General features: G+C 35.6%; 3 protein-coding genes across 3 annotated transcripts; 2 read left to right on the forward strand and 1 right to left on the reverse strand.

Annotated features, from left to right (window-relative positions):
- Positions 1–685: 685 nt before the first annotated feature.
- On the reverse strand, positions 686–12,211 carry LOC149732931 (kelch-like ECH-associated protein 1). The gene is made up of 11 exons (XM_089882191.1): positions 11,984–12,211; positions 9,773–9,957; positions 8,717–8,897; positions 8,311–8,431; positions 7,854–8,024; positions 7,364–7,528; positions 6,500–6,705; positions 6,017–6,157; positions 2,680–2,885; positions 1,708–1,884; positions 686–1,477 (listed from the first exon to the last, which is right to left on the reverse strand). Exons 1-11 carry the CDS (start codon positions 12,109–12,111, stop codon positions 1,335–1,337), a joined length of 1,824 nt encoding a protein of 607 aa, XP_089738317.1. The 5' UTR covers positions 12,112–12,211; the 3' UTR covers positions 686–1,334.
- A 4,712-nt stretch (positions 12,212–16,923) lies between these two features.
- LOC149732932 (protein PALS2-like) lies at positions 16,924–20,141 on the forward strand. Its single transcript, XM_089882952.1, has one exon. The coding sequence runs from the start codon at positions 17,021–17,023 to the stop codon at positions 18,515–18,517; it is 1,497 nt and encodes a 498-aa protein (XP_089739078.1). The 5' UTR covers positions 16,924–17,020; the 3' UTR covers positions 18,518–20,141.
- A 3-nt stretch (positions 20,142–20,144) lies between these two features.
- On the forward strand, positions 20,145–24,944 carry LOC149732933 (EGF domain-specific O-linked N-acetylglucosamine transferase-like). Its single transcript, XM_089882950.1, has 9 exons — positions 20,145–20,282; positions 20,646–20,753; positions 21,347–21,444; positions 21,953–22,132; positions 22,280–22,484; positions 22,795–22,959; positions 23,258–23,491; positions 23,848–23,987; positions 24,237–24,944. The coding sequence occupies exons 1-9, from the start codon at positions 20,175–20,177 to the stop codon at positions 24,520–24,522; spliced, it is 1,524 nt and encodes a 507-aa protein (XP_089739076.1). The 5' UTR covers positions 20,145–20,174; the 3' UTR covers positions 24,523–24,944.
- Positions 24,945–25,306: the final 362 nt, after the last annotated feature.

Consider the following 25,306-nt stretch of genomic DNA (forward strand, 5'->3'; position numbering starts at 1 on the left):
ATTACGCGTGGGTCTTACTTCAGACACTTCGCTGCCATTTAAAGCAAATGTAACATTGTAGGTAAAAGTACGTGTCTGTCAAACAAAATGTCAAAACCTAAAACTCACCAAAGTAGAAACGTGTAGTTCGTCCTCACGAAGCATCTTAGGCTACAAATGTTTAAGTTTTAATTGAATCCAAATTGGTCAATATATTCCAAACATATAGAAATGAGATATGGAGCAGAGTTGGTCCATTGGCCCACCGTTATACGGTATATGTGATATGCACTGGTACAGTCTTTCTTTGTAAACAAGCATTGTTTTGCCTAAAACGTGAAAAATGTTTTAATGTTCAACAAAATCACACAAATATATTAAAACACACACTGTCATATAATATCCATTGCAAATATACATAATATGCACATGTCACTACCACTGCCAGCTTGCACCTACAATTCTAACCTTACTATTCAGACATGTTCTATACTGCAGTTACCAACTACACGCAAACCCATGCTTTGTAACAACTCACGCTGCGGGTACAGAAGTAAAATCTGCTAAAAGCGCTTTTTAATTATTACGTCACAATAAAACGCGCGATTGATAGGAGAACTCCTAAGTTTCAGAACCACGGATCCTTGGTTCGAATCCAGGCCGAGGTTGAAAAACCACTGTTTGAAGCCAGTTATAAAATCAGAGATTTGATTTTTGTGTCGTAGATTTATTACAAGTACTGAAAATAAATAGAATATGTTTCATCGCTAGATGAAAAATGGCGAGTCACAGTGACGAAGCAAAAAGCACCGACATTCGTCGAGCCCAAACACACGACGAACAAAGGCACGATTAACACAGAACGAAGAACTGCATTATTCACTGTGACGTCATAATTAAGAAATTTAAACGTCACAATCTCGATGTGCACGTCTGATTTGGGACGTTTGTAATCTTGTTTAAAATATTTAAAATCATTTTTTTGTTAAAAGTTTGCGTTTTCCTAATTTGCCAAGTTTTTGTTAACACTATGACGTCATAAAATATAACTCGATTATTTGACTTTTCAAGTATGATGTAATATTGGATTGATCCAATCCGGGTATTATTACGTCACAGCTGCTTCTGATGATTCAATAATAGGAAAGAATGCGTCAGGTATAATAGGCACACATCATAATGACGTCACTGTGACGTTTCTGATGACGTAAATGAGGTGATATATTGAGGGAATACTGCACCAAGAAATTGGCGGAAAATTGAAGATCGGGCGAAAAAATCGTTCCGTTTGCAAGCCGGTGGGTGGCGCTAGTGGGCGGAGATAGCGGGAGAAATACGACCGCCGGTAGTGGGCGCTACCTCCTTAAGCACGGTTGAAAACCGACGGCGGATCCGCAACCTGATCGACCACTTGACATGTTGGTTACTTCTTTCCACTCGTTCTTTGCCGGATCATAATACTCAACACTGGAGAGAAAATCGTGGCCGTCGTATCCACCTGTGGCAAAGTATAGGTTGAGGTTGGAGAACTAAGGGTACTGGATTCGAATCTAGGCCAGGGTTGGAGAACCAGGAGCACTGCGTTCAAATCCAAGCCATAATATTAAAGAACAAGAGATAAATAACACTAAATATAATTCTATTCTTTATAGTTAAGGTCCTTGTTAAGGCCCTGCGATTTAGGCCAGATTTGGCCCATTACCCCATAACACTAAGTTATAAACTTACCGAGTGCGAATATCTTCCCGTTATGGACGGTAACTGCAAGTGCCGATCTTCTGTGTTTCATGCGGGACACAGATTGCCAAGTATCATCCAATACGTTGTATTTCTCCACTGAGTTGAGTTGCTCGTGGCCATCGTAACCCCCGACTGCATATATTGTGTTCCCAAGTGCGACTACGCCTGTGTAAACGAGAGGTTAATGACCTTGAGTTCGGTATAAAGGGTCAATGACCTTATGGAATACAAAGTGGAAAGCGTAATGTTAAATATTTCCGAATATCCTGATCGTTTTTTAAACAACTAACAATGGCCTATGGGAGTCGTGAGGATACGGTTTTATAATTCTTTGACTGTTCTTTGTTTACTACCGAATTGGACAAGAAAATAGAATGAACAGGTGTCCCATCTTCCCCCACCAAACTATAACTTATCTCTTTGAATGGGAAAACTGAATCAATCATTTAGAAGAACGAAGAGATGGGAAACGTAACAGACAAAATCAAATCAGTTGTAAAAAAAATCAAATCCTTTTTTTTAACCAGTTGTATAAAAATATATATTTCGCCTAAATGGCGTTGTTTCTTATTCAAACGGATAAAATTCTACTTTGGAAGTGTCTGTTAAAAACGTGTCTTCTAAACCCGATGGAATAATTCTCATGCTTGTGTGTGAAGCGACTGGGGTTTCGGTATCAATTTAAACACATGTAAGGCTCCCGTATCTTAGCAACATACACGTATGTTCTGCGACCTTGAGATTGTTTCAGATAAGAAACTATTTTTAAAAATAACGGCAGACGATAAAGTGGCTTATATGGTTATAACGATATATTATAACTTTTTTTATAGGGAACATACGTAGGTAAAATGCTATAAAACATTGGATTTGTCATTGTGTAACGTCTTTATAGCGCTTACTGACGTAAGCAGCGCGTAATTTTAGCGCGGGAAGATAAAATGACGTCACACTACATACCAGCGCCGCTTCGAGCTGTGTGCATGGGCTGCGTGTCTCTCCACTCGTCGTTTTCGGGGTGGTAGCGTTCCACTGAAGACAGCCGGTTAACGCCGTCAAAGCCACCCACAGCATACAGCATACGGTTGACAACTGCGCAGCCAACGCCGATGCGTTTGGTCTTCATGCCACATACCATCGTCCAAGTGTCAAGTTCAGGGTCGTACCTGGAATGTTACAACTTCTAAGCAAGGATTTTGACAAAATGAGTATCGGCTATATTTTTAAGTAGCCGCACTATTGTAGAAAAATGCTGGGTTCGAATCAGAGAACCAGGGGTGCTGGGTTCGAATCTAGGTCAGGATTGAACACACCCAATATAAATGCAACTAAGACTACGTGACGGCCATTTAAATAATTTCACAAATACCACGTATAGTTTAATGTAATGTATTGAATAAGCCGTAATACGATACAAAACTACTGTATGAAAACTTGTTATAAAAAGAAGCACCGTTTATAATACTGAAATACAATTATGGAAATCACCCATTTACATGTACGTCACGTTGCCATTGCAGGCAAAACACTTTACGTTACGCGGTAACTAACAACGAAACCCATTGTGACGTCACTAGGGAAACCAATCGAAACCAATTGTGACGTCACGACACTGTATTTGTTTTTTACAATGATATGATAAAACACAGGATAAAAATAACGGACTATCCTTATACAAACGCAAGCGGGTGGTTTCCACTGCAAATAGTTGGCGTAATTACACAGAGGGCGGAATACTTAGGCCTGTATCTCTTGTTATACAAGCCGTATGTAACCAAGGTAAACATAATTAAGCGATGACTGCGCGATTTTTCGCAATGTCATTTGGCCGCAGACAACGCGAAAATGCGTTTTTTAATGTAAAAGGCAGAAATTGACCTATTTTTTGACAATTTAGTAAAACTAATTTAAAAATCGATTGGTCAGTTTATTATCGAAACAGCTGCGCGAAAAAACTGTGTTGGTTTTTAAAGTATCACGAATTCATTGTTTACAACGTGAAAACATACAATAATATTGCTTCGACCGAAGTTTCGATTCGTGAGTCACAATGATTTGGCGAATTCTTACGAGCGGGAATCCGTAATTTTGATTTTAATCTCGTATTAATTTTAGTCTTAACTTTGAAGTAAAGGTCAAATGTGTTTACGTCCAAAGGGCAAGGACGGGAAACGTTACCTACACAGGAAAGTTTAACCTTGCGTGTCTAAGGAAAAACTACACTAAACAAAAACCTACACGCTCGTACAAATATTTCTTTGTGTTCTACGCTGAACAACGCTGTGTGTACATATTTCTGTGTTATTTTTTGCACCAAATCGATCTACGCTGTAGTGTAAAAGAAGCTATTTGAAAAACAAACAAAAACAAATAAAAATATCGGCACTGGCACGCGCTAAATAACGCTGGTCGCTGGGTGTAGATATTTCTTTGTTTCTTTTCTGGGGCATTTAGACTACAGCGTTTAGCTTGCTTTGGTACAAAAATCATACAAAGAAATGCATACACCAAGCGTTGTTCAGCGTAGATGTTTCTTCACGTATAAAAAGACACGAAAATGTTTGTTTTTAAAGCAGCGTTTAGACTACAGCATACGTCGCTTCGATGTAAAAGCAACAGCAAAAGCATCTACAATGGTGAAACATTGAATGCAAACGGGAATGGATTTACCGTTAAATAGATTCAGTTTTGTTGTGGCCACAAGTTTTGTTCGATCGTGCAATCGCGGTATGTCACGAATCAGAGTTGTCAAGTCATTGTGACGTCATAAAAAGCTACTTAAAAGCGCTCTTAAAAAGGTAATTAGTTGTAATTAGTAATTTGGGTAAGCAATTAATTTACAAAATGGCGGAAAATAATATTGAAGTTTTGCGGTTTAAACTTCACAGCGATTGGAAACAAATAGAAATAAACTAAAGAACTTTTTTTTAAATTTCGAATAATATTTAGAAAAATTCGTCGCACGCAACGCGGCAATTGAGTGCGTTCTTTTATTACGTAATAGAAAGGTACACGCGATGGAATGACTTGCAGAATCATAGCGGATGTTACAAGTTAGCGCTCGGTTAATCACGTAATACATGTTTTACAACCATAAAACTCAACTATCTTGTAAATACTGGTACACCACATACATATATGTGGTACATTCAAATATTCAATGACCTATATAAAATCGGGTACAAAACTTGAGTATATCATTATATTTATATACCATACTTTTCCTATCATAAAAGAAAAGATCATTTTGAAAAATCTTTCTACAAAAAGTGGGTCCAAAACTTAAAAAGTATATTTTAAATCCCACTTTAACGTTAACTGGTAAAGTCAATATATCCTTTTTTCAAATTAAATCATTGCTGTAAAAATGGCATCATTATTGAAGTTGAATGTAGGAAAACATGTAAAATATTAAAAATAAATATGAAAGAAAATCTTCAAATAACTTAAACTTTGGTTAAAATTTCTATTATGCATTTTTCCGAGATAATTTTAGCTTGCCATTCTTCACCTAGTGTACAAGCGACAAGGTTAAGACAACAAACCAACTGAAGGGGGGGTGTTAAGTTAAAACCGCACTGAACTTACACCGCGTTTCAGCTTACAAAGCCAGAATTATGGAAAATGCAAGTCATTGCAGACAAAGAAATTATGGTCTGGTTGGTATACACTATACAGGTAGAATTTAAAGCCATTTGGTAAAAATTGATGCATAGTTTTAACAATGACTTTGAATTGCACCACTTTTCAAAGGTGTTTATATGTTTTTTTTCAAGTTAATTTTTATTTTACCGAAACTATGGCAATTTCAACAGCTAACAGTTAAATTGCAAGTTTTTCGAAATAGTTTCAAACAATAACTTTAAAAACTTGTTGCACCACTTTTCACAGATGTGGCTGTTTATAAGTTGATTTGTATTTTACCAACACTGTAGCTATTTTAACAGCAAGTTTTACAAAAAGTCAACCAAATATGAATTAGTTGCACCACTTCTTGACCGAAAGTTTTGCATATTTATTATTTACAGCTAGTTTTACAGAGAACCAACCAAACATTAGTTTGTTCCCGCTTTCATACAACATTTCAACACTGCTGATCTAGCAATTTAAACAACAAGTTTTACAAATAAAAATAGTCAACAAAAATAAATTACCTGTACTACTTTTCACACTTTATGATTTTGACAACTAATTTCACAAAGGGTCAACAAAATATGCACGGGTTAAACCACTTTAGCAATTTTCCTAACTAATTTTACAAAGTATGCATTGGATTCAAAACTGCCCATGAACCCACCTTTCAACACTGTTATGATGTGTTGGACCTTGAGAACCACCCACAGCATACACCATGTTGTCAATGACACCAACACTTGATCTGTTGCGCGGTACGTTCATAGATGACCTATGGTCCCACTGATCTGACATTGGATTGTACCTGGTTGTAAAGTCGTGTTATTTATAATTGAATTTTGACTATTTTGGCAAAATGCGCCTTCTCATTTCACCCTTATAAAATCGACATGAAGAGGAAGCGACAGTTCTTATACACCAGACAGCAGACACACATGGTGTATTCATACACCTCATGCTCACTGTTGAGTTATAACATGGGTGTCTTCTTATACACCAGACACTGAGACACACATGGTGTATTCATACACCTTATGCTCACTGTCGAGTTAAAACATGGGTGTCTTCCTATACACCAGACACACATGGTGTATTCATACACCTTATGCTATTAAGATATAAATTTAGAGTTCACAACCAGTGTCACCTGTCACATGCCGCAGAGTCATAATTCCCTTCTGGTGAATTGTTACGACCCCCAATGGCATAGAATAATCCTTGTACGACACATGACGCGATTCCAGACCGTGGCATCGGGAGGTCACGGAGTCGGAGCCACATATTTTCCTCGGGATGGAAACACTCCATGTAAGGGAGGGAGTGGCGTAAGTAGCCACCTGCCACGTAGATCACCTGGTGCCACAAAAATGTTACAACTTCAATCTTAAAGGTACCTTATTTGATATTTTTTAAATTAGTAATAATTACGAAATCATTAAAACATAATCAGGATCTGGTGCTACGAAATGACATCTTTAATTTCCTATTTAAATAAAATAAAATATATTTATTTAATTGATTGCACTACTTCTATATTTATTGAAAAATTCCATTGTTTTAAAATAAAGATTTTCCTTTATACAGTTTAAGTGGCTTCCATTACAATAACACGTTATGCAACCATGTGCAAAGTGATGCAGGTGCTTTTGGTATGCGGTTATACCCCGGGGGTGTTACCACCTATTCGATGAATACCAAGCGTATATTTAGTTTAGTTACCCTTCTGGGGTAATAGGACAATCCTGGCCTAAATCCTAAGTACCATGGCCTGCCACGCTGGGGACCTTACCCATATAAAATAGTCTATATAGTTACTTTGGGGCAATGGGTCAATCCTGGCCTAAATCCTGGGACCCACGGCGTTCAACGCTGTAGGACCTCACGTAGGATAGAATGCACATATACAATGTTGGGGTAATGTGACAACTCTGGGCTAAATCCTAGGACCCATAGCGTGCCACGCTCCAGCTCCAAGATCTTACCCATATAGAATAGAATTATAATTAGTTACCTGTCCAATATCAGGAGCACGTGGTTTGTGACCGACTGGTTTATGGAGCGTAAGTTCTTTAAATACATGAGCTAAGTATTCACGACAACGAGGCTCCTTGTTCACCACCGGACAGTTTTGAAGTTGTCGTTCAAGGAAGCCTGGGGTTAACGAATGGCATCGAACCTGGGTGGGGGGTCGGGTTATTATTAACAAATTATAAAGTAAATAATAAAAGCAATTTTTCAGAACTAATGAAGTAAACAATCTTTTAATGGCTCATTTGGTATAAAACTTAGTGTATTTTTCAACAAACCTATTTGCTCCATACTAGATTATTTACATTAGAAGTTTCTACCCTAGTTTGTACAATATGGCTGAGGTTATGTTACAATACATGCCATGGCGGCATAGATGAAATATATACTTGCAGTAACGGTCTCTACGCTTGCAGGCATTCTCCACAACAAGTAAGGTAAAATGAACAAAACAGTCACAACAACATACTCACAGCTTCAAGGAGCATTTTAAGGTACTGCTGTCTTGTCTTTGGGTTGTATTGCACCCAACATAATACAGCGTTGTAAACCTGAGATTCACAATCAACGTGTATTTCATCTGCAGCAATGATCTTTGATAAACGACATGGGGATAATGTCTTGAATTCTTCCGATTGTGACACCTTTATTACATCACAAATTAAACTCCTGTACTCAATCACTAATAACTCCTGTACTCAATCACTAATGAGATGTTCCTAAAACCCAAACCCCTATACAATCCATCTCTCTTATTCTATCAGCATTAAAGATAAAAAAGAAATATTTTAAGAAAACTGTTAACCTCAAACAATAGAAACAAAGCGAAAAATTTATTATGAAATTTTAACTTTAAAAATTATATGAACAACTGTCAAAAAATAATAATCTTGAAAACCTGTCAGGAAATTGATGTAACCCGCAACTGACCTGTTCGAAATGGGCGCAGACATATTTTTCGATCTTCCTTTTCAAGTCAATACATCCAAGATCTTCAGCAAACGCAGCAAGACCAAGGCAATTTGATGGATCAAGTTGGTTTTCAAGAAATCTGGTTAAATTTAAAAAGTCCCAAATGTGTTCACTAAAATACCTCAATCATATAAAAAGATGGCAGAGGAATGGCAGATAAAAAGTCGGAAAATTATATTTTCTTAAAAAGGTTTCCAAATAATCTGTCAACGGCTCATTTGGGAAAAAAAACCCATATATTTTGATATTTTGGACGTTACGTCTGCCAGATTTGGAATACACTATGTTTTATGCCAGTTGAGCTGTTAAAAGATTGTTTACATTATGTCTGGAGTAACAGAACATAAAGAAAAGAGTTTCTTACTTGCAGCATATTTGTACAACGTGGTTCATTTGTAGCATACAAGCTCCCACCATAATATATAGAACACATTGCTCACTAATCAGTATACGTGAGGTGTAAGCAAAATCCAATAACTTTGAAAAAACATCGGGGTGAATTTCTCTCATGTTTACCTCGGACATATTACGCTCTCTACATCCCCCTGGTGGACAAGAAAAACAATGTAAGTAGCAAAAATATAAATGAAACAAAATATGCATTAAAAGTGGGTTAAAAAAGTTTAAACAGCTGTGAAAAGTGGTGCAACCAATTTAAGGTTAATGTTTTATTGGCGCTATGTAAAACCATAAAAAATACTAATGTGACCCCTGACAAGCAATTTCCATTTCATCAGGCTTTAGGCAATACACAGTGCATAGTACAATATCAGTAATACATACAATGACTAGGTATTATACTAAACTATATCAATAAAGGTGTAAAAGGGGGTGTGTTGAAGGCAAAAAGGGGTGTGGTTCACTTAGAAAAAATTTTACACCTTGGACCAATAAATCTATTTCACCTTCAAACAAATTACATTACATGCCCACCCTATATTTAGTGTAATAGCAATAGGCTATCACATCAGTAATACAGTACACAGCACATACAATGATTGAGCGGCTTATGATCATCATAATGACAATACATTGCAAACAGTCTGGGTGGATGGGTGCTACATTATTATATTTGCTGAAGGTACAAAGTACGAACATTTTGTACCAAATATAGCACAAGCACCATCATTATTAGGTAAGGACAAATACTTTATTCTAACTGTAATTAAAAACCAAGGTTTAATTAGTCATAAACACAACGTTTATATATTATACAGACTACAGAGTCTAGTTTATAAAATTAATATTGGCAACTTTCTATTTATTTCATTATTCGCTTAAAACAGTCTTGAGGTGCAACATATTTTTCGGGTAAATTTAACGCACGGTTAAAAATCAAGTCTAACCAGCTGTATAACGAAAGATATATATTTCGCCTATATGGCATCATTAGTCACATACAATCAATATATTTACTTACCAGTGAACATAGCTTTAAAATACGGAGAGCACGAGGCGAGTACAAGTTTGTGGGCCGAGAATTTCTTCTTCTGTCCATTGTATTCCAGTTTGATAGTGACATCACAGAGCAACGAACTATGTCTCAGTTCATTGATAATTCGGAGTGAATCGTTTGGATATTCCTTTAATTCAAATCTCTCAATCCTGTATAAAAATAAACCACTTTATTTGACTCTTCGGTCAGGGTAACGAAGATCATAAAATTTATGACATCATAGCTTCCTGAATTATGACATCATATTTTCCTGTATCCCAACTTAGCAAAAGCCAAGTTATCAAACATGACTAATCATTTTAGGCAAAAAACATGACTAAACAGTTTTTATCAAAAAACATGACACAGCATATTAAAGAGATAGCCTAATGAATGGGTATTACTCAACAGGGAATAGGCTATAATTATAAGGTGTAAACTAAATAGAATGTTGGGAATGTACAATTGAACTAAATTGCACCAAAAATGTTGTAAGCTATGAAGGTTTAAACGTTTAAAACAAAATCACATTTACATTTAATGTTAGTGGTACAACTTTGGCATAAAATCGGTATTTTTACTTAGTTTCTGTTCTAGGAAAATGGGTATATGCATGGTTTTAGCTCAGAATGTAAAGCAACTTGTTAAGATATTTTAATTTTTTAACAATTGTTTTAAATCTGGGCCACATCTTGAGCTAAGAAAACTTTCACACTGTAGAAAATACTAGGGATGTGCTGAAGTTGAAAAAGCTCGGGTTCGCCGAGCGCCGAGCTTTAACGAAAAGCTCGGCACGAGCCCGAGCCCGAGCACCTATGACGTCATCAAGGAGAAAGGCGTACGAGAATGCGTTCCTATTCAGCCGAAAAGCGCCGCTAATCAAAATAATACAGAACACGTGGTTTGCGGTTAAAGACGCGTCTCGCTTTTCATAATTCCTACTGTTGCAAAATGTAAAATTCATACAAAAAATATTTAATTAAAAAATTATTTATAATTGTTACAGCCAGTGGCGCAACTGGCAAGTTTCTACGCATGTTCATCTTGGATAATGTAACGGTTATTTACGTCAGAATAAACCTTTACGGTCGTTACATCACAAACGAGATTGTTGGAAAACAATCGTGTTTTATTCGCTTCCATACGATCTGTAGTTTGTGTATAATTTTTGTTTCTGATGATTAGTTTAATGCAGGTAAATCGCGATTATGTGAATTTTAATTGGTGCAAATATAAGAGCGAGGAGCGACGCTATCAGTAAATTGGAACCAACATAAATTGTAATATGATATTACAAAGTATCGTCCCGGTCGAGCTTGGACAGAAGCCAAAAAACATCGTTTGATGGCACCGCACGAGAACCAGAGTTTCATTACGTCATTTTTCACGAGAATAAATTCACAACGATTGCTTCGTTTGTTACGTGTGGAATGTATGCTACCGCATGCGTCTTCCTTTATTTCATACGCCGGCGCAGAGTGTAAAAATGTGACGCTGATACACGATGTTTTGATCTCGTGGTTGGTTGGGCTGCCAACTTGGGCAGTGGGCACATTCCTCCCGATTGTTATATTATAAAACGTCATAATTAATAGTTACGTTGCGATAGGACACGTGACGTAACAATTGAATGAAAAATTGTTCCAATTCCAAGCGAAGGAATGTTATATTGAATGCAACGCGTGTGTGTGCGTCTTAGCACTTTCTGGCTGCGTGCGTGTCTGCGGTAAAGGTGGCTTAGGGGTTGCAAAACCCTGTGGTTGCAAAACCGTGGTTGCAGCAATTTATATTATTTCATTATAAAAAAAGTTTAAGAGTTTTTGGCTTTTTATTTAAAATGTGATACGAAAACATTGGGCGCTCGTGTAATTCGACACCTGCTGTAATTCGATACGGGCAAATTCGCTGACGTTGCGATTCGTTACTTGCGAGAGAGCAAATTCACAACGAACCAAAAATAATTAAGGAGAAAGCTACGCTGACTAGTCTCGTTATCTCTTAGTAGCTTCACTTTTTTCATTTTTAATATTTTTCGCTCTCGCGTGCAACATTATAGCATAAGGCTCGGCGCTCGGCCCAGTTTTCAGCCGAGCGCCGAGCGTCAAAAAAGGAGACGCTCGGGCACGAGCTTTTGAGTTCGGGCTCGGCTCGGCACATCCCTAGAAAATACAAAAGTTAGTATGAACACTACATTACCTGTCCCCATTCATGGAGGGTATAACACGGCCCGGACACTTTCCCATTCCTCCCCCACCATCAGATGAACTTGTGTGAGTTTTCTTCCTCACCTTACATGACATAACGCCTGCATTTGGTTTCAGCATACCAAACACACGTTTACTTGCATCTTATCATCACAGCATATCTCTTATGCTTAACATCCTCAATCTAAGAGTCAATCATACAACATATAACATGAGTAGCTGCAGTGAGTGATACATTGGTTAGAGCACTCTATGTGGGCAAGTCATTTGTCTGTTATTCCTTCAACACAGTGGACACTAATGGGTTTTTATAACTGGTAAGATTCACTTTTTAGAATATGACATATGTACAAATGTAATTTATGTGTATGGCTGAAGATTTGGACAACTCAGGTGGTTGGAGCAATTGATGTCAAGTGTCTTGCCCAAGGAAACATGCTAACCCTTGATAACAAAGAACAATTTAGTCAATCAAAATAAAGCAACAAGGTGACAGAAAATTAGTGACCACTCAGCTAGATTAAAATTTAAGTCCTATGACTTATGAAACTCATTAACCACAAACTATAAACAGGAACACTGACCAACAGAACAATCTAGATGTTTTAACCATTAAGTATGTCAGTTAAATTCTGTGAAAAACGTTGTCCTTATACTACTGTACTGCACGTACACGTATATTAGTTGTGCACCTCATTTAAACACACATATCTAATGGGAAGGCATTAGCATTATAGTAAATATGCTATATACTAACATTTCATATGGTGTTACCTATTATATCATTCTTCTTGCTAAAAGTTACCACTATTTCTCTGTTTAAAACATATCTGTATCTACCGTCTGTCGAACAAAGCAATTAACCATGTAACTAGAACTGCTACGTAACAGTGGTTAGCGCAAATCGCGATTCCGACGCCGAGAAACCGCAGATTTTAAGCAACAAAACGAAGATTAGATATTTTATGCTGAATCATTCCATCGACCTTTCGTTGGGTTCACCGAAACCACAGATAACAACCCAAATAGAAACATTATAACTTTTTTCAACGTTATGACGTCATTACTCAAGTATTTATAAAAAAAAGCTGAAAAAAATTAACTGTAAATTCAACTGAAAACACGTAAGCCTTTTAAAAACATAGTAATTCTTTAATTATTGCCAAATTATGTTATAAATTGTAAAAAAAGGTTATTTTGTAAAATTGACAGTCGAATAAAAGTCATACCTATGGGATTCCAATATAAAAATATCACAAATTATTAAAACCTTTATGCTGCAGTTTGTAGTTGGTAATATTTTGACTAAAACGGATGCAATAATACCATCCAGAAAAGTAAGGAATTTTATGACCGGGCGTGGGCGCTAAAGAGCACTTAATATTTTATTAACGGAAAATTTATTTTTTGCTACAAATACGTCAACTTGCTCGTATGGAGAAAGCAACAATCTATATTGCTTTACAAATATATTTCTTACACATTTCAGTCTTCCTATTTGTTTTGTTCGTAGTGATACTACTAAGTAAATCAAATATTCAGTGATTTGATTTTATTTCTTTGGGAATTATGCATAAAAATAAAATACATATTTAATGACTTGCTTCGAACAGCCAAACCATTTTTTAAAAAAATCGAAACGACTAAAAATAACGATATTTCGTAAGATTCACATAGGCGCAGAACGTGTATACGTGGGAATTTATAGCCAATACGATTACGCAGATCGACAAGATATATCAAACAACATTATATTCTAATCAGTGGTGAATGTCGCTTAATCGGTGCCGAGACCGTGTTCCACGAAACAAGCCAAGATAAAATTCCTGCACAGAAGAACGACGTGGGAAAAATGGGAGGAGACCGGCAGCAACCGCAGTTCTTACACAAAGCAACGAATGGATCCGCCTCATGGTTTAACCGGCACAGCAGACTCGCTTCAGTTGGATACTATAGCTTTCAATCCGATATTTTAACGCTGGAGGAATGTTTCTGTAAGACGGGTGAGTTTATGTAAAATTTACATATTGATAAGAGTAAAAATAGTTGTTTTTTAGGTTTTTATATAAAACGTAAATATAAGATTTTGTTAAAAAGTATCTAGTAAACAGCACGGGGTGTATGGAATAGAACACCCTTGGTAAATCTGTTTTGCTTGCCACGGGGGAAAATAAGTGGCATTTAATTATAAAATATAAAACCTTAAACGTCCCAATAACACCAGCAGTCTCGTGAACCAAGCATGATTTAAAGGACCTGGTTTCCACACTAAGGAAGACATGACGCTATGGTATGTAAGCACAAACTATTGGTACATAAACAACTGGGGCCATCAATGCTTGTAAATGGTTTAGGAAGATTTCGTCAAAGGTTTGTTGTAGTACAAACCGTTTTTCTCGATATTTGTAATGTTTAAAGTATCTGGAACTCCATTATGGACAACTGTAAGTCAGGATTACGGTTAGTTTTTAAACTAAAACAACCGGTAACCCTGTCCGACAGTTTACCAACCGAACAGCGAAATATTAAAAACTGAAATTTCAGTCCATTTTGTGTTTTAACTTTAATAACCAATTTTAACAGCAATGAAGCAAATTTTTAGGCAGTTGTGTTTTATATTGTTTTGGTATATCTGAACCAAAGCAGTAACAATGTTTTCAGAGCCAAGATTTCAAAATAGATTATAAACAATGTTTCTTTAATTTTTCGCATCTTTATAATTTCTTTTTCGTTTATAAACGAAAGATTTAGTGTATGGACAATTCGTCTGCCATACGAGAAGAGTTTGTCAACGCAGGTCGTAAAATTTATATTATGTCTCATTGAAACAACAGCATAATTGGTTACGCCCGTTTGTTTTAAGGCTTCATTTTCTACAAATGTCAGAAAATGGATCTTGACAAAACAGGTCTATATGCCAAACTATCATCTAATTACATTTGAAATGTTTTACGAGCAAATTCAGACGCAGACGTTACAGATTCTTTGTGAGAATTTACCGAAATGTTTTGACACTCCTGCGGATAAAACTTGACCTTAAATTTATTATGTAAATAAAGTACAAAAAATGTGTTGAATGGCTGCCTTTTCATACGCGAGTTATACGCCGTGTATCTATAGAGCATGTCTGAGTTTTAACATGTATTATGTTTTTTTACACACCAGGCACCCATAGTAATTTATACATCTTAAACACACCGTCGAATTATAACTTAAGTGTTTAAATAACTTTTTTTTGCTCCAAGAAACCCTTTGATCGTCACCGCGTACCAGCTCTAACTGTTATTGCGTGTCTTTTAAAGTTTCGACGGTAGCCAGCTACGTCATTCAGAAGCAGAGACTACGACCATCAAGCAATTAACTATATAGCTCCTATATCTTCAAGCGTTCTAAAAAAGTTGTTACGTCAGCACATGCGTCAATGTTTTGTATGTTGGTCTTTTCTCATTAGGCTACTGTAAATAAAATTGAAAAATCCGTGCAGCTATTGTGATAACTTTGTCCGCGCGAGACGGCGCTATAAATGAATGAATGAATGAATGTAACTTACTTTATCCTCGCGTGGCCGGAAAACGACAGTCGTTATCACACGGGTTTAACACCTCGTGCCAGCTTACGAGTTACCATGTATGTTACTTTGTGGGTGATTATTTTTTGGGGAATTTTTTCATTTTTTTTTATGTATGGCTGATAATTTGGACAACCCATTAGTGACCACTGGGTTGGAGCAATTGTCGTTAAGTGTCTTGCCCAAGGACACATACGCCCACAATGGTAGCAGCGACGAGCCTTGAACCAATTACCCAATGGTTACAGGCAGGCGCGCCAACCACTACGCCACGGCGCCGGACGAAATCATAGATTGTCATCGCGTATGTTTCATAATTTTTGCCAATGGCAATGTCTATGAGAACTAATAATTTATGGGATTACTTTTTTGATGGTGGACATCATTATGAAGTTAGCACCCGTTTATATACGGACTCAGGTTAGCACCAGAGCCATAGAAATACCGAGTAGTCCAACCCATTGTTACGTAAAACACAAATTGAACGGCAATTTGGTTCCAAAATAACACAGTAGGTATAGGGAAAATGTATGTTTTTCGGTAAATTACAGAAAAACTTGGACCTAAAAACAAATTTAAAGGTTGAAAAATGTAAAAAACATGTGTTATTTGTTTTCTGTGTCAAAAAAAGTCAAAAATTAGAATTAGAAGCGGTTGATTTGCGACATTTTAGTCATTTAATGCGGCTAAATTTTTACATTTTTTTCTAAAAAATGTTTGGTAAGGTAAATCGAAGCTGTTTTACACCTTCCCACAATAGGAAAACACAAACAAAACTTAACAAGTTCGTTTAAACCCATTGTCAAAATCACTACTTTTGCCCTATTTTGGACACACATAGACGGCAGTTGGACTACTCGGTGTTTATACGGACTCTGGTTAGCACTAGTTGACCAGTGAACACTCCTTCAGTACGTTACCTCTTAAGCTAGTGGGAAGCGTTAGAGGTTGGTAGTTAGGGTTAGGGGTCATTGGTTAGAGGTTAATGGTTGGCAGATAACGAAAAGATTTTCACTGGCACCTAAGTTTAACTATTCAGTCCCCCATTTCTTTGAAAAATAAAGAAAATCAATCAACCGAATCAAGTCGCGCTTGAATGCACAGAGATGGGAAAATTTAACATGCAGTTTATTGTTTTGTTTTTAATTAAAAATAAGACGTAATCAACACATTTTCAGAAGAATAGGCGAATTATAACTAATTGTAAATAAAATTTAAGAATAAATAGCGGTTATAATCAACTTTTGCATTACGTAATACGAAAATCTCATTACAGTTAATATTTTATTACGTAATGTTGTTTTGGATTACATAATAAAGATTTTAATAACAACATTGTTTTGCAAACTTAATCTTACTGAATCGCTGATATAATTGTAACTTTTTATTATAGATTGTTGGTATGTAAGGTGTTATATTAGACAGAAGTTTGAATACATTGTTGGTACTGAAATTGTCAAAATGCCGCAAGAACGCAGCCAAAAAGATGCAGTGGAGACTGTTTTAAAGAAGTTAAACTCAGAACGTCCTAACAGCATTCCTGAAAAGGATTTGGTTTTCTTAAAAGTTATAATGGATAGCCCTGTTGTGCAGTCCCTTGTCAAAGCTCATGGTACTTTGGGGTTTGGTAAACTAACACCAGAATCAGACCAGTTGTGTGTGTTGGTTGAAGAAGTGGTTCAAAATGTGGAAAAATCTGACAACGAACTTGAGTTGTGTAAAATTTTTCAGCACGCCCATGTTCGTTGCTTGTTTCAAGCTCATGATAAAATTTCAAGCCTTCGAAATCGGCAGTATGTGAATATGTTGGGACCTGGCAGCGGAGAATGGAAGAATGCCGTCCGTATGATCGGAATGTCAAAGAAAAATGACGAGAATCTTGGTCTCACAGTTGCACTTGTGGGCGAAGATATCAAAGTTACTCGAATATTACATGGAGGTCTTATACACAAGCAAGGCCTTCTGCATGAAGGGGATATTATCACTGAGATAAATGGAAACAATGTAAAAGGGAATCCAGAACTACTTAAAGAGTATTTAAAGAAGTCCGAAGGTTCCTTTGTTTTAAAGACGATTCCAAGTTATAATTCTTTACCTTCCGAAGGAGATATTTTTGTTAAATGCAACTTCAATTATTCACCACACGAGGACACTATGATACCTTCAAAAGAAGCTGGGTTAAGTTTTAATAAAAACGACGTTATTAAAATTGTTGACCGGCGGGACTTAAAATGGTGGCAAGCACAGCATGTCAATGAAAAAGGAGAACCCCAAGGAAGAGCTGGCCTTATTCCAAGCCAGGATTTACAAGAAAGGAGGCAAGTTAATACAATGTCCCTGAAATCCAAACCGGCGCTTCAAATGTACAAGCTTTCCCAACATGACCAGTTTAGTTTGGGTGGAGTTAATTTGTATGAAGAAGTCACTAACATGCCTCCATTTACAAGGAAACTGGTTATCCTGTTAAGTGAGGATCCAGAATTGGCTCATAAAGTTAAAATGAAACTTGTAAAAACGTTTCAACACCTATACAAACAACCTATAACTCATACCTCTAACAAGGACAAAAGCGATAATGCAAACTATCATGTCACCGATAAAGACAAAATGCTAGATGACATCAGAAAGAACCTCTATTTTGAGCATGGTTACCATGACGACCAGATTTTCGGAACGAAATACAAATCCGTTAGCAACGTCATGAAATCGGGAAAAATATGTGTAAAAAATTCGTCACCAAAGGATTTAAATTTTCTGATGACGTCAGAGTTTATGCCATATGTAGTGAACCTTCACCCGTTAAAAGAAAAAGAGACGAATACAATGGGGCAATACATGCATTTAGTCAATGTAACATTAACATGCGAATCTGAAGAAGCTTACTGTGCCAAAGTTCATGAAGAAATTCAAGCACTTAGCACCCGATCGCAATGGGTCCCTATAACATGGGTCTATTAATTAAATAATCATAATTAAATGAACATTTACACCATTCATAATATGTTGCTATTCTGTTTTAAAGTTCATTGCTATATGTTGCCGAATGCATATAACACAAACACACATGATGCATATTTACAACCAATAACTTTTTGTCCTAATATAAATAAGCGCAAAAAAAGCTTTATAGTAGGGTGGGGGGAGATGGGGCACTTTTAGCACATATTATTTAAATATCCTGATCGGGTTTTAAACAATTAACAACGATCTAAGGTAGTCATGAGGATACGGTTTTAAAATTATTTGAAAGTTATTTGTTCACTATTAAATAGCACAAGAAAATCCCATCTTCCCTGTCCCATCTCCCCCCACCCTACTAAATTATTAATTCAAAGATGCTAATCCATTTCTTATGCATAATTTATATTCTGTATAACACCCCAATTAACCTAATTTGCATACAACAGTCATATAAGCAAATGGTTTCCCTTCATGAAATCTAATCACAATAATAATCAAATTACTTATTTACTTACAAAGTCATAATACTTATTGTTCTCTATTATCCGAATAATAGTTTCAGGTGTGATGTTACAGTGTTTCATTCATGGTAGTGTTCTGCTGCCATACAGTTAAAAAATATGTCATTGTTAGAAATTGACAAAATTTCATATAAAACCAGAAATCCTAAAAAAAACAGCAAATAATAAAAAACATTTGTAGGTAACTTTTTGTCAATATTTCGGTTCTGCCCGAACATTTTCTGATATACAATTTTGTACCTACGTTCTACTATTATTTTTACTAGGTGTAATGTAAATATAAATTTGTAAATATCTTTCATTGTGATTTCTATGTTAAAATTCAAGGTGAAACATTAATATTATTGTTCGACAAATTGTTGCACCTCATTTACTATAGAAATCTTATAAACCAAGAGAAACAATAAAAATAATATAAAACTAAACATATTGAGTTCCATGAATTGTAGCGGACGTTTATTGTTCATTGTATTATATTACACAAACACTATTGTCCCACCTCATACCTTTGTTCTGTGTATTGTGTGTTTCAAACGTTTAGATTTAAATCCAGAACCATTTTGTTAAGACAGGATGCTAAGCTATATAGTTGTGTGGACAAACCAACTTAGTGCGTTTATTATAATTTAACAAAATGTTTAATTAAATAAAAAAGTAATTAAAAATGAAAATGAAATAGTTTGGAAAGGAAAAAAGTTGTTAAATTAAACAATTTATTTGCCTGATAAAGAATTGTATATGATGTCATAATGTTTGTTTTTGTTGTTACCATATTAATAATTGAGTGATTAAGATTATGCTGTCACATACTTTAGTTGGACCATCATCAATTTACATTGTAGGTCACAGCAATAGAAACTATTAAAAGTAAAAAGAAATATGCTTTTTGTTAAAATTTAGGAAATATTTATATAATATGTTAACTAAAAAAATAAACAATTATTTTACTTTTTAAAAAACTGGTACTGGCTCAAGGTATATATAATGTTTATAAATGTCAGAATAGTTATTTTTCCTATCTTCCCCCTCCGTGTTATTTTCCTATAAACTTTACAATGTTTGTTATGTTCATGTGATTATAATAAAACAACAAACTCCAATTGTTGCATTTTTAATACAGATCATTATCTAGAATGCACTGTGATCTGATCTGTTTATTTTTCATACTAAATATAAAGTTTGTTTTTTCCTCGAATAATTCAAAGTTACTTGTATATCAAGATGAGAATGGAATCCTTAAGGTAGATATTAATACAAGTTAGCTAAAGAACATCAAAGTATAATAAGGGTGTATATGGTAGCACTGTAGGTGTAGGAGTAATAGACCCACACTCCCTTTCTTAGGTGTGAATCACTAAAGACCTCATCCTTATAAAATATAAAATCTCTATTATTGAGTGTATAAAAACTGTCTCAGTCTAGATGGTAGCACCCTGGGTGTTGGGGTAATAGACTTACATCCCAGGTCTCAGGTGTGCCTCACTGAAGACTTCACCCTTATATAACAGAATCTCTATTATTGAGTATCTGTAAACTGCTTCAGTGGGGTCTAAATGGTAGTGCCATCCATGGGTGTAACTTTAACAAAAATATAATAATTCCAGAGAGCCAAATGCTGGGGTTATGAAAGCAACTGTACATTAGAAGAAAGATATGGGATTCCTACAACAGATTGTTTGAATGAGAAGTTTAAACAGGACTTCTGGAAAATGGTTTGTTCTTACTGAGTTACACTAATGTAATTCACTATATGTATGTCACTGCTTTTCAAAATGTTTGGCAATAGTGAAAAATCCTCTGGTATGTTACAGATTAGACTGGTGGAATGTTATGGACTGGTACAGGGTTGGGTTGTATGAGTTAGTGGTTAAAGGCAGACAATGTACGAGAAGGATTCTTCACTAGCACCCAAACTTTTACGATACAAGCGAAATATTAAACATAAATTAACAGCAAAGGTTTTAATAAAGGGAGAAATATAGACAAAAATCTACCATATCATATGTGCCATAACCTCTATTCTATATGGGTAAGGTCTTCGACGATATTGGATTCACATTGTACCGTTATTAAGCCAATGTGTGTATCAGTAGGTAATATAAGTGTATAACCAACCATTCACAAATTTTGAATATTTTTGAATAAAAGTTCCCCTCACTAATACTAATATATACTACCCCAATGTACCATTACTTTGCTCTTTTTGTACATTGGTAGGTACTAAAACTGTATAACCAACACCTTAAAAATTTTGGTTATTTTTTTATTTTTTCTCACTAATACAGATATACAACTTCTATGTTAGGTGGACTTTGGCTACGTAGAAGAACGAAGAAAGGAATTTAAGGAATTGTTGATTTGTCAACCACGCGAGGACCAAGCATCCTCACTACAGTGCTCAAAGTAATTGTTTAATTAGCCTAATACAATTAATTATAATATTGATTAATGAATTCGTGAATAAGTAATTAGGGTATATTAATCAATTTAGAAGTCTTCAAAAAAAATCTCACGTTGTTTTACCTTCGCATTTATTTGTTTTATTTGTACAATTAATTAACAAATAATTAATTACCAAATAGTTAAATAGGAATCTACTAATAAATTCACTGGTGCAGATTTTCGAATTCGCCACTTAATTAATGCATGATCACCACACGAATGTATAATGTTTCGACAGCGACAATCAGCAGATTATTACAACATAACATAATATTGTCGCCTTGTCGGGAATTATTTGTCAAATCACGCAGCTCAAACAATTGATTAATTGTATGTTTGACTTACGTTTGCGCAATCCTGATTATTACAACATAACATCGTATGTCTGATTATTTGGCAAATTATGTTCATTTTACACCTGCTCTGATTGACCAATCACTAAATCAGATCATTAATTGTATGTCCCCAGGTACACCCGGTACTGTGTAGCAAAGAATCTTTATGTTGATTTCACAAACCTCATGCAAGCAAACAACCGAGATAAATTCCGAGAGAATATTTTTAAACCGGGTCAGATCGGTGGAGATTGCGAAGTGAATGAGAAGATGTTGGAAGACCAGAACGAGCATAAGAGCGCTCTTCAATCTTGGTGGGTAGAAATAAACCTGTTTTATTTGGGAAAACTATTCACAGCAAAAAAAAACAGTTTTAAAACCCTAATTTTTTCACTCCTTTTATATTTGTTTCAAACCCCCTGTGTAAATTTTTGTTTTAAAACGCTATTTCTCTTACTTAGGTATGCTGAGCTTGAAACTTTTACTAAAGTTGATTATTCACATGATCGTTGTGATATCGTGATTAATCATCCCGTGATATTCATGAAGATGGACTTTGGGGGAAACATGTTCCATCATTTTTGTGATTTCTTTAATTTATTTGTCTCTCTACATGTGAATGGGTCAAGTTTTAATAAAGATGTTCAGATTGTGATGTGGGACGCAGTAAGTTAAATTTTCTCGCAAATTTTGTATTAAAACGTTGGTGATGAGTTCAAGGCTCATCGCTGCTACCATTGTGGGCGTATATATCCTTGGATAAAACACTTATCCGCAGTTGCTCCAACCCAGTGGTGACTAATGGGTTGTCGAAATTGTCAGCCATAGAGAAAAACAATCACCCACAAAGTTACACGTGTATGAAACAGAACATCCGTGTTATAATGTGATTTTCTGGACATAACAACTGTCGTTTTTGACACGAACCTTAACCACATTGAATAATTCGGAAAATAATTCTTTTTAAATATTTAAGGCATCTTCAAATTATTACGATCCATTCTCATCTTCATGGAAAGCGTTTACATCAAGGCCTGTCACACCATTGGTGGATTGGGACAAGAAGAAAGTTTGTTTTAGGGAAGCTTATTTCTCCCTGTTGCCAAGAATGAGGGGAGGGTTATACTACAACACATATGTGGTAAGCATGGTAGCTAAAACACATATGGGGTATGTATGGTAGATACAACACATATGGGGTATGTATGGTAGATACAACACATATGGGGTATGTATGGTAGATACAACACATATGTGGTAAGTATGGTAGATACAACACATATGCTATGTATAGTACCTCTGTATGACTTACAATTTGGAAAACCCATTAGTGACCAATGGGTTAAAGCAATTGTTTTTAAATTTCTTGGCAAAGGACACTTATTCCAATCAGTATCGGCAACAAAATAAGGAATAATAACATAACAATTGTATTACAGCCTCAGAATTGTGTTGGTTCCAACTTGTTTCGCTCGTTCTCTAAATTTTTTCTTCAACAAATGAAAGTTCGACAACTGGGTCCTGTGTTCGTTCAAGGGCGAAACCCCAAACCCAAGTTAAGGGTGACCCTGCTCCAAAGGGGAACCCCCGACAATGATAGGGTTTACAGAAAGATAAAAAATCAGAGGGAATTGGAAAAAGTTTTCGGAGAATTTGAAGATTTAGAGTTGACGGTAAATTAAAATTGCATTACTTTTATTCATAATGAATTATTGTTTGCTATAAAACAAGCTTGAGTGGGCTGTGCTGCTAAACTTTTGACTACTTCCTAATATTTTTTTAATCTATGAACAAGTCTGGACTTTGAATGTGTTGTGTTAAAATATTTGTTAAATAAATAAATTTGGTGTGCCACAAATAGATACAGATGGTCTGACTGAGCAAAGATCTTGAAAGGTTTAAGTACTATGGGTTCATTGTGTTGGCTGGTCTGTGGGGCAATGTCTCAAGTTAATTTTACATTTCAAAGACAAATAATTTAATATTTTTTTAAAAGTTAAAAATAATATTGAAATATTTTTACTTCCAGGTGGTTGAATACGATTGGAGAAAAATGTCGTTTAAAGATCAATTGTCGATGTCACACAACAGCGATATAATGATCGGAATGCATGGAGCTGGTTTAACTCACTTTTTGTTCTTACCACCGTGGGCTGTTGCTTTTGAACTGTAAGTTTATGAAATACATTATTGACTACAGTTTTACATGACATTTCCCCATATGTGCTTGAGTTTGGCTAGCTTTACAGTAAATCCACAAATGTAGATTCATTCTACCCACTGGGAAAGCTTTCAGCAATTCCTAACTCCTAGGTTCTTGAGTTTTTCATGCTTAAACTAAATCCCAAAATGCAGCTTTACTCAACCCACTGGGAGAGTTTTTGCATCTGATCTCTTAACCCATTGTTTTGATCACAGATACAATTGTGGTGATAAGAATTGCTATTATGACCTTGCAAGGTTAGGTGGGATAAAGTACATGACGTGGTCAGATGGTGGGAACCCAAAGTTTGAACCCAAGCCATCAGAAAAGGGTAAACATCACAAATATGGGTCAAACCCTAAGTTTTGGAACTGGGCATTTAATCCTAAAAGGTTTAAAGAACTTGTTTCTGAAGCGAGAGAATATGTGCTGAGTCACCCTGTTTATAAAACATTATTCAGCAAAAATTTTGCTAAAAGAAAAGTGAAGTCGGAACTCTAGAAAAATATTGTTTTTATTTCAATATTAAGTGTTAAAAATAAAATTCAGCATTTCATTGTGTTTAGCACTTATATTGCACAAGTATCATAGATTGCTTAACTTAGTTGTAAACATTGTGGGAATCAACATACTGTATGTATTTAGGCTATTATAAAGTGATAGTATTCTTGCGTTTCGTACTTATCCATTTCTGTGTTTGTCTTTGTGTTGTATATATATCTAATGTAGATATATCATATGTATTTAACCCAGACATGTCCTGACTTCTTATAATTTAAGTTTTTTTTTACATACCAATGTACTCGTTAAAATGCCAAACTGTAAGAAAGTGTAATCATGTACTATTATTTATTTATTACTGTGTGTTTGTGCTGCTATTATCCTGATGTTCTAAGTATTCTTGAATAAATTATTTACCTTCATTTACTGTGGTTTAACTTAATAAGTCAAAAATGAGCTTGAATTGTCTGGATAAACTATGTGTGTCTGGTAAGCGCCTATTTCTACCCTGCACTCTACCACTATTTTTCAACCCTGCACACATTGTCTGCCGCGCTCACGGCCGGTAAATAAAGAGCAAACAAAACAAACCAAAGGAAGTCAATCAAGCTAAACCGGCCGCATGTCTGATACGTACAACAGCACCTAATGTACAGATTGGTATACCCGCTTATTATAATGACTACGCACGTTAATAACTACGTTAGAAGCCTCGTAATGTAGTCTGGCAGACCTTACGTACGTAGACCACGTAAAGTAATTAAATGACTGTGTATACATATAT

This window comes from Ciona robusta, chromosome 8 (genome assembly GCF_009617815.1).
Source record: "Ciona robusta chromosome 8, ASM961781v2".
NCBI classification, from domain to species: domain Eukaryota; kingdom Metazoa; phylum Chordata; class Ascidiacea; order Phlebobranchia; family Cionidae; genus Ciona; species Ciona robusta.